At 61.9% G+C, this 9,824-nt stretch overlaps 1 protein-coding gene across 4 annotated transcripts; it reads left to right on the plus strand.

Annotated features, from left to right (window-relative positions):
- The first annotated feature begins 938 nt into the window (after positions 1 to 938).
- Positions 939 to 9,814, plus strand: LOC127047065 (probable N-acetyltransferase camello). Of its 4 annotated transcripts, none has more exons than XM_050944940.1 (3): positions 961 to 1,011; positions 5,978 to 6,054; positions 8,150 to 9,814. In XM_050944940.1, the coding sequence occupies exon 3, from the start codon at positions 8,156 to 8,158 to the stop codon at positions 8,819 to 8,821; it is 666 nt and encodes a 221-aa protein (XP_050800897.1). In that variant the 5' UTR covers positions 961 to 1,011; positions 5,978 to 6,054; positions 8,150 to 8,155; the 3' UTR covers positions 8,822 to 9,814. The 4 variants fall into 4 exon arrangements, with proteins under 4 accessions (XP_050800898.1, XP_050800897.1, XP_050800896.1 ...); XM_050944939.1 differs by lacking the exon at positions 961 to 1,011 and adding an exon at positions 3,807 to 4,211; XM_050944941.1 differs by lacking the exon at positions 5,978 to 6,054 and having other exon boundaries at positions 939 to 1,011.
- Positions 9,815 to 9,824: the final 10 nt, after the last annotated feature.

Raw genomic sequence — 9,824 nt, forward strand, 5'->3', positions numbered from 1 at the left:
TGTAGCTGTGACGGTGCATCCGCCAGGAGCTGTGGGTGGGTGTCAGCACCGCTCTCGAGTCAGGCCCTCAGCGAACAGAGGAGAGTGTCCAGGAACAGCCGCTGCCGAGGGTGTTCAAATGTTATTCAGAGCTTCCAGCTCTTCTGCGTGCAAACCCAGGGCTAGTGGGCGCCTCGTTCTGCAGGCAGGACCTGACCGGAACAGGGCATGTAAATAGCATTGGAGCAATGGCTCACGGCTCCGACCTAACGGAGGCGACGAGGAAGGGACCACTGCTCGGGTGGCACTCAGACTCAGCATGAGGAGCTGATGAGTGAAAGATAAAATGCTGGCATTCAGTGTCCTTGCTAGGCAAGTGGCATCCTCAGGAGCAATAAACCTTCGCTGTTTTACCTTCCAGAGCGTGTGGGCTGTGGGTTCTTTTCTTTTCGTTTCATTGATTTCATTATTAATTCAGTGGGGAACTGCGGGGGGCAGAGACTGGGTGTGTGCAAAGCACCTTGCATGGGCCACTCACAGCAGGGCTGGGGCCTGGAGCCAGGGCAAGGGGTCAGCCCTGTGGGGTGGAGAACAGGTGGGGGTGGGTGACCCCTTGGCACCCTCCAGGCAGTTTCTGTGTCCGTCCTGCCCCTAACGGGTGACTTGACTAATTTGGTGAATAGGCCACGCCCCTGATTTTAGGCCACGCCCGCTGGCGGGAGGGGCTAGTCTAGGGGAATTATGCTCCACCCCTTGGGGCCAGAGCCCGCCCCCTTTCCCAACGTGAGGCCATGTGACAGTAGGCCCCGCCCTCCAACGTGAGTCCTGACCCCCTCTGGTAAGGCCACGCCCCCGTGCGTGATGTCCCCGCCTCCCCCAGCTGTCTCCTGGCCGCCTATTGGCTGGCGAGAGTTTGTGGGCGTGTCGCCAGATGGAGCGCGTCCAATGGGCAACGGCTGCGGGCGACATCACGTGGGCGCTCTGGGTGCCCCCGGAAGTGGCGTTGCTGAGCAAGGGAGCCCGCGGCGGAAGGTGAGTCGGAGCGTTCGGGGCCAGGCCCTTCCCGGGCGGGGATCGTGGGTGCGCGGGGGGGCTGCTGAGGGGCCGGGGGGGTTGGGGGTGCGCGGGGGGGCTGCTGGGGGGCCGGGGGGGTTGGGGGTGCGCGGGGGGGTTGCTGGGGGACAGTGGAGGTTGGGGGTGCGCGGGGGGGCTGCTGGGGGGATGGAGGTTGGGGGTGCGCGGGGGGGTTGCTGGGGGGATGGAGGTTGGGGGTGCGCGGGGGGGCTGCTGGGGGGATGGAGGTTGGGGGTGCGCGGGGGGGTTGCTGGGGGGATGGAGGTTGGGGGTGCGCGAGGGGTTGCTGGGGGGATGGAGGTTGGGGGTGCGCGGGGGGGCTGCTGGGGGGCCGGGGGGGTTGGGGGTGCGCGGGGGGGCTGCTGGGGGGCCGGGGGGGTTGGGGGTGCGCGGGGGGGCTGCTGGGGGGCCGGGGGGGTTGGGGGTGCGCGGGGGGTTGCTGGGGGGATGGAGGTTGGGGGTGCGCGAGGGGTTGCTGGGGGGATGGAGGTTGGGGGTGCGCGAGGGGGCTGCTGGGGGACAGTGGAGGTTGGGGGTGCGCGGGGGGGCTGCTGAGGGGCCGGGGGGGTTGGGGGTGCGCGGGGGGGCTGCTGGGGGGCCGGGGGGGGTTGGGGGTGCGCGGGGGGGCTGCTGGGGGGCCGGGGGGGTTGGGGGTGCGCGGGGGGGTTGCTGGGGGACAGTGGAGGTTGGGGGTGCGCGGAGGGGCTGCTGGGGGGATGGAGGTTGGGGGTGCGCGGGGGGGTTGCTGGGGGGATGGAGGTTGGGGGTGCGCGAGGGGTTGCTGGGGGGATGGAGGTTGGGGGTGCGCGAGGGGTTGCTGGGGGGATGGAGGTTGGGGGTGCGCGGGGGGGCTGCTGAGGGGCCGGGGGGGTTGGGGGTGCGCGGGGGGGCTGCTGGGGGGCCGGGGGGGTTGGGGGTGCGCGGGGGGGTTGCTGGGGGACAGTGGAGGTTGGGGGTGCGCGGGGGGGTTGCTGGGGGGATGGAGGTTGGGGGTGCGCGGGGGGGTTGCTGGGGGGATGGAGGTTGGGGGTGCGCGGGGGGGTTGCTGGGGGGATGGAGGTTGGGGGTGCGCGAGGGGTTGCTGGGGGGATGGAGGTTGGGGGTGCGCGAGGGGTTGCTGGGGGGATGGAGGTTGGGGGTGCGCGAGGGGTTGCTGGGGGGATGGAGGTTGGGGGTGCGCGGGGGGGGCTGCTGGGGGGCCGGGGGGGTTGGGGGTGCGCGGGGGGGCTGCTGGGGGGCCGGGGGGGTGGGGGGTGCGCGGGGGGGTTGCTGGGGGACAGTGGAGGTTGGGGGTGCGCGGAGGGGCTGCTGGGGGGATGGAGGTTGGGGGTGCGCGGGGGGGTTGCTGGGGGGATGGAGGTTGGGGGTGCGCGAGGGGGCTGCTGGGGGGATGGAGGTTGGGGGTGCGCGGGGGGGCTGCTGGGGGGCCGGGGGGGTTGGGGGTGCGCGGGGGGGGCTGCTGGGGGGCCGGGGGGGTTGGGGGTGCGCGGGGGGGTTGCTGGGGGGCCGGGGGGGTTGGGGGTGCGCGGAGGGGCTGCTGGGGGGATGGAGGTTGGGGGTGCGCGGGGGGGTTGCTGGGGGGATGGAGGTTGGGGGTGCGCGGGGGGGTTGCTGGGGGGATGGAGGTTGGGGGTGCACGAGGGGTTGCTGGGGGGATGGAGGTTGGGGGTGCGCGAGGGGTTGCTGGGGGGATGGAGGTTGGGGGTGCGCGAGGGGTTGCTGGGGGGATGGAGGTTGGGGGTGCGCGGGGGGGCTGCTGGGGGGCCGGGGGGGTTGGGGGTGCGCGGGGGGGCTGCTGGGGGGCCGGGGGGGTTGGGGGTGCGCGGGGGGGTTGCTGGGGGACAGTGGAGGTTGGGGGTGCGCGGGGGGGCTGCTGGGGGGATGGAGGTTGGGGGTGCGCGGGGGGGTTGCTGGGGGGATGGAGGTTGGGGGTGCGCGAGGGGGCTGCTGGGGGGATGGAGGTTGGGGGTGCGCGGGGGGGCTGCTGGGGGGCCGGGGGGGTTGGGGGTGCGCGGGGGGGCTGCTGGGGGGCCGGGGGGGTTGGGGGTGCGCGGGGGGGTTGCTGGGGGACAGTGGAGGTTGGGGGTGCGCGGAGGGGCTGCTGGGGGGATGGAGGTTGGGGTGTGCGCGGGGGGGTTGCTGGGGGGATGGAGGTTGGGGGTGCGCGAGGGGGCTGCTGGGGGGATGGAGGTTGGGGGTGCGCGGGGGGGCTGCTGGGGGGATGGAGGTTGGGGGTGCGCGAGGGGGCTGCTGAGGGGCCGGGGGGGTTGGGGGTGCGCGAGGGGGCTGCTGAGGGGCCGGGGGGGTTGGGGGTGCGCGAGAGGGCTGCTGGGGGGATGGAGGTTGGGGGTGCGCGAGGGGTTGCTGGGGGGATGGAGGTTGGGGGTGCGCGAGGGGGCTGCTGGGGGGATGGAGGTTGGGGGTGCGCGGGGGGGCTGCTGGGGGGCCGGGGGGGTTGGGGGTGCGCGGGGGGGCTGCTGGGGGGCCGGGGGGTTGGGGGTGCGCGGGGGGGTTGCTGGGGGACAGTGGAGGTTGGGGGTGCGCGGAGGGGTTGCTGGGGGGATGGAGGTTGGGGGTGCGCGGGGGGGTTGCTGGGGGACGGTGGAGGTTGGGGGTGCGTGGGGGGGCTGCTGGGGGGATGGAGGTTGGGGGTGCGTGGGGGGGCTGCTGGGGGGATGGAGGTTGGGGGTGCGCGGGGGGGTTGCTGGGGGCCCAAGTGCACGTATGGGGGGGTGGGGGGCTGGGACCTGGGGGCTCCAGTAGCGGGATTGTAGCTTCCAAACCCAACTGCCCCGAACCCCGCTGTCCGGGGCAGCAGCCCCCCCCCGTCACAGGGGTTCCCTGGGGCACATTGCTGGTAGCTCCTTGGTGCAGTGTCCTTCAGCCAGGGGGTCACCCCAGCCGCCTCCCACAGAGCCCAGCCTAGGGGGGAGCCGGGGTCCCAATCCTGGGACACTGCAGCCACTGGTGCAGGCTCCTGTAATGGCCTGTCCTGGGGCTTGAGATGTCTCCAAGGGCTTGGCAGGGCCCATGGGTGTCCATCTCAGGGTGTGACTGTACCGCGTTGCTGGGGCGCTGCCAACAGCCAGCCCTGACCCATACTGGGACCCCGCTGGAGCCGCCTGTCAGTGTGGGGGCGACTCCTAATAGCCACAAAGGTAGCGGAGTTGCAGGCAGTGGCATTGCTTGTGGTTGTGTGCTCTGTGCCGCGGGGTAAGGTATTGCCTGCTCTGGAGGGGGCACGTTTCCTGCACTCCTGCCCCTTGGTAATACAACAGGCTACACCCAGACACTTGTCCAGCAGCTAATAACACCAGGGCTCAATTCTTTCTCTTCTGTAGCACACATAAGTGTGCCAGGCACTTCACAGGAAACAGGCGACTGGTTCCTGAGCTGAGGCACTGAGCCAGCCCTGGGTCAGCATAGCAGACCCTTGTGAGTCTGACTGAGGTCCCTGCAACTCTGCATTGGTTCACGGGTCCATGGGTCTGATTGGGGCCTAAATGCTGTGGGATCCTTCCCTTTCAAATGTAACCCCTTCCTTACTGTTGCATTAACGAGGGGGCTGCTTATTTGCATTTCACTGCTGTTTTTTTTAACAAGGTGGGGAAAGAGAGCAAATACTGAGCCCAGTCGCTCACCTCAGTGGAGTGTGAGCTTCTTATTGTAACTGCAGTGTCCCAGCCTGGGTGGTGGCTGTACGAACCCCTGTTCTGTGCCAGGTTTCAGAGTCCAGCTCTCACTTCTCTGGATGGAAAGCCACTGGCGGCTTTGTAGAGTGTGAGGGAAGGGATGTGTGTTCAGAGCTGCTGAAACCTTTCCACACGCCCCCTGTTGGCTGAGCTCAGGCGTGGAGACCCGTAGGAAGTCCCGTGGGAGTGAGATCCAGAGGTGGGGGGTTCTTTCTTGGGGAGGTCTTGCAACCTTAACTGTGATACTTGCAAACTCCCCTCATAAGAGTGCAGGTTTGAACCTGGCTTATGTTCTACTTCTAGACACTAATTGAGCACTGGTTGCTGCCCCACCTAGGCCCCTGCAGTGGGGATGGAGCTCTGGCTGATCAGGTGGGGTTTATTATGGGAGACAAGGAGCCTTCTGGAATTGTTCCCCTTTCTCTCCCTTCCCTAGACCTCGTTCTCTGGCTCTGTGTTGTGGCTGTGCGCTCCCTCTCTCCCAAGGTGACCCCACCGGCTCTGTCCCGAGCCTCTCCCAGAGGGCAGCTGTCACTCGAACCATGGGAGGTGCTAATATAACCCTCCTTGCACTTACAGCACTTTCAGCCCTGGGGCAAAGGATGAGCTTGGGTCCTGGAGAATGATCCCCATTGGGATCACGCTGCCTGTAGCCCACCTGGGGGTTCTGGATTAGGACGTTTTAGGGCAGGGGTAGTCAAGAGCAGACCACAGGCCAAATCTGGACTGCCAGACGCTTCAGAATGGGCCTCAAAGGTCAAATGGGCTGAAGCAGAGCCGGGGCTGCGTGTGCAGTGCCAAGTCTGCTCCCCAGCGCAGGGCCCCCCAGCAGGCAGCTGGGCTGGGTTGCAGGGTGCAGTGTCCCCAGGGGGCTGCCCCCACCAGCTCTCTCTGCTGCCGGCCAGCAGCAGCACAGGCACTGGCATCCGGGCCCAGAGAGTGGGGCAGCCTCTCTGGGTGGGGAGCTGGCGGGCGAGTGGGGAGTTATATTCCTGATGTCTCAGTCCTGCAATGGGCAAAGCCTGAGGCTGGCTCTGACTCTGATGATGAGCAGTTGCTTTTCTCTGTCACTTCAATCACCCTCCCATTCCCTCTGCTCATTGGCCTCTTCCCCCAAGCTCACTGTCCCCCACTCTCTTCTGTTCTTGTGGGGACAGTGAGAGTTTCAGTGTCCTGTCACCTTCAGGGAGTGTCTGTCTGTCACGGTCACACCTTGTCTGTTTTCCCCCCAGCTCCATGTGAGAGGAGAGGAACTGAGGCTCCAGTCCATTGCCTTTCCCAGCTCAGATACAAATCGGGGAAAGAACAGGTAAAGCTGAAAGCTCTTTGGTTAGTGATAGCCCAGAAACCTGCCCTCATCTTGCACCAGTGACATCCGTGGGAGTTTTTCCATGGACTTTAAAGGGAGCCGGATCAGAGTAGGATGCTGTGAAACGTTCTGTTTTGACAGGAGCGTGACCACATCTGAATAAATGGTGGCAGATCAGAGTTGATGCAGTTAGCTCAGATGATTTGGATCTTGTGCCTGGAGCTGGGATCAGCCTAGGGTTTAATAGATGCGTAGCAGATAAAATAATGTCCTAAAGGAAAATAAAACAGAAATATCAGAAATAACGGAGGACAATAAAGGAAAACGTTTGAGCTGGTAGAAAAGGTTTTGAACAAAGGTTTTTTTAATTGCAAAATGGGCTTCTCTAGGAAATGAAAACGGTGAAAGTTGAGTTTTTTTTCAACTTTGCAATTTATTTTTTCAAAATTTTGTTATAAACATTCATGACGGGGTTATGGAGAATGTTTCTTTGTTTACTGAAACCCCCAGTTTTTCATTAAATGAAAACGTTTCCGTGCTGTGTGTTGATTTTAAACCAATCACAAAAATAGCCAGAAATTGATCAATTTCAGAGCTGGTGAAATGGAGAGAACTTTTTTTTTTTTGTCACCAAGTTTGTTTTTAAATTGTCAGCCAACCCTTGAGCAAATAAAGTAGCAAAAACCCCAAATAAAATAATAATATGGAAATAATAAAGTGACAATACAAAGACTAATGGAGTAAAATCCCATGATACGATGTCGTCACACAGTGTGTATTAAATAAAGGCATGATCCTGAATACACTTCTTACCTTGGGCCCCAATCCTGCAAGTGCTTCTGCCTATGCTTAACTTTACTGTCATGAAATCAAGGGGACTTCATGGTAATAAAGTTGAGTACGAAAGCGTTTGTAGAATTGGGTGCTACCTTCATAATACTAGCTGTAATTCTGCAAAGATGTACATGTGTGCTTCATTTATACGCGCTGAATAGTCCCATTGCTTCACTGAAGGTACCCAGTGTGTAAAGCCGATCACACACGTGCATCTTTGCAGCATAAGGGCCATTGTCTGTCCTAGCTCCCTGTCCTTCACTGATTTCTCCCCACTCCCCTTCTTCTGTCCTTTGACGCCCTGTCCTGTGGCAGAGACAGAGAAATGCACCGATGGGTAGTTGTGATCGGGAGTGTCACTGACTGTATCCCGCCGTGTACGCTTTGCGGGTTGAATGTTTTCCCTCAGGGTTGACCAAACAAAATCCCTCCCTGTACACCGACCCCCTAGTGGGTTGGTAAAACTCTAAGCAGTAGCCCCAGGCTGTATCACTCAGCACTGAATGTGTTTGTGAACAGGGGCACTTGCAGTGCAAAGTCTGGACCTTGACACAAACTAACTGAGGACCCCTGCTTTAGTGTGTGTGAACATGGCTACGGAAGGGGACAGCTGGGGGTGCTGCTGTGGGGGGCGACGAGGCTGGTACTGGGGGGAGCTGAGCTGGCGTCCTGCGTCCCTGTCTCTGCTCTGTTGCTGCCTCTGCCACTGTCTCTGGCCTGGTCACCTCAGCTTCCCCATCTGTGAGGTGGAGGCGATGGTCCCCTGCCTCTGATGCTGTGAGGCTCTTGGGCGCTGTGCTGATGGGTCAGAGGGAAGCCTGGAAGTCTGCAGTGCGGTGCTATGGCAGTGGACTGGGAATCCTGCCCCCAGGGATCTCGGCCTGCTGCTGACACTGACCTGCAGCATGACCCTTCTCTGGGTCTCTCTTTCCCCCTTTCCCGGAATCTGATTAAACTGTCAGTGCTTTGGGACTCGTAATATAGGTCCGTGCCCAGCATTTTGCAGTGTGAGGCCCTAGTCTCAGATGGGGCTGTGGGAGCTACCAATAAATAGCTACACCCACTAGTGCTTGCAGCCCCTCTGAGGGAGAGGTGACTATGTGCACCTTTCTTCTAGCTGGGGAAACTGAGGCACAAGGGGGGGGGAAGTGACTTGCCTGAGACCAGAGAGGGAGCTGATGGCTTGCAGGCCGGTGCTCATTGCACTGCTATGGCTCTGCTGACCCCCGGCCTTGTGCTGAGCTGCTTTCTCTCTCTGCAGGGCACCATGGCAGACTATCGGATCCGCGAGTACAGAGATGAGGACTATGAGGTGGTGCGCGAGCTGTTTGCCACTGGGATGAGCGAGTACGTCCCTGCCCTGTGCGTGCACGTGCTAAAGCAGCCCTGGGTGATCCTGGTACTGGCCTGCACCTTCTGCATCCTGCTCACCAGCTCCAAGTCCCTCCTGCTGCCCATCCTGGCCATCACGCTGCTCCTGGCTACAGGGCGGCAGCTGCTTGGCTACTTCTGGACCATGTATATCGAGCACTGCTTGAAGGAGGACCTGCTGGACATCAAGACGACTTACATGGGTAGCAAGGGCTCCTGCTTCTGGGTGGCAGAAGCAGATGAGTGTGTGGTGGGCACCGTGGCTGCCAGGCCGTCTGACGATCAGGAGGGGGAGCTGATGCTGAAGCGGATGTCAGTGCGAAAGGACTACCGGGGGCTGGGCGTTGCCAAGGCGCTGTGCCAGGCAGTGATCTGCTTCGCCCAGCAGCAGGGCTGCCGCGCTGTGGTGCTGAACACCCTGATGGTGCAGGATGAGGCCCGCCTGATGTATGAGCACGTAGGCTTCGCGAAGTACCATGACGATGTGCTGCCCACCGTCTATGGGAGACTGGCCAACGTCACCATCTCCAAGTACAGGTACAGCGTCCCCCGCAGGAGCTGACTCTGCTCTGCTGCCAAGGGCTGGAGCCAGTATCTCCTGTTCCCTCGCCCCAGAGCATACAGAGTGCAGAGGGTGAGACGTAGCTGACTGGTCACCTTGCAGAGTGCTCCCCTGAAGGAAGTGGTGTCTCGCTCTTACTGGCCTATGCTACCGATGTCTCATTGCTCTGTGCAGTGGGGGAGAGCCGACCGGATCTGCTTTGGCCTGTTGCCTGGCTGCCTTCTCAAGGCGCAGACTGTGTGTTTCTCAGGGAACTGGCCTGACAGACACACCGACATTGTCCTGCTGACCTCCGGCCTTGTCTGCACCAAGGGCTGGGAGCTGGGCCCGGTGCGTTCGAGGCCTTCTCAGTACACTGCCTTGATGCAGCAGTTCAGACAGGTTCCTCAGGTTGAGCGTGCTGGGCTCTGTTGTAGTCTGCGTGCACAGGAAACTCGCCCAGCCTCGGCAGGGAGGTTTCCATGCTCACCACTGGGACGGGATGACTGCAGGGTGGATTGTGGTGAGATGCTGGTAAATCACTGGTTCAAACCCAGGTCACGTGGGTGGATTCAACACCATTCCCGTGTGCATTGTGTTCTTTCAGTAGCCTTTGAGGAGACCAAGCGGTCTTGGGGTGGGGTATCACAGCTGGATCTAACTGGATGGGGTGTCATCACCATCAGAAGCCCTAGACTGAGTGGACCGTGGGGACTGAAGTCCCGTCCTGTTTGGAGGAACCTCTTTGTAAGCAGAACCTGTCTCCACCCCTGTTGGAAGAAGGTTCATCCAGCCTTTCTTCCTAGCATCAAATCCACCTAGAAATCTGAACAGGCGTTTGTGTCGTTCTCCCCAGCAGGCTGCCTGTGGGCCGGAGTCCCTCCATCTGGCACTCAGCTGAGCATGCTGCCTAGGCAGCGGCTCCAGGGCTGGGAGTGTCAGCTCTGGGCCAGTGCTGCGTTGCCGTAGTGTTGGTGGTGTGGCACTTTGGTGAATAAAGAAATTGCTACATCACTTTCTGATG

Source organism: Gopherus flavomarginatus, chromosome 3 (assembly GCF_025201925.1).
Source record: "Gopherus flavomarginatus isolate rGopFla2 chromosome 3, rGopFla2.mat.asm, whole genome shotgun sequence".
Classification (NCBI taxonomy): Eukaryota; Metazoa; Chordata; order Testudines; family Testudinidae; genus Gopherus; species Gopherus flavomarginatus.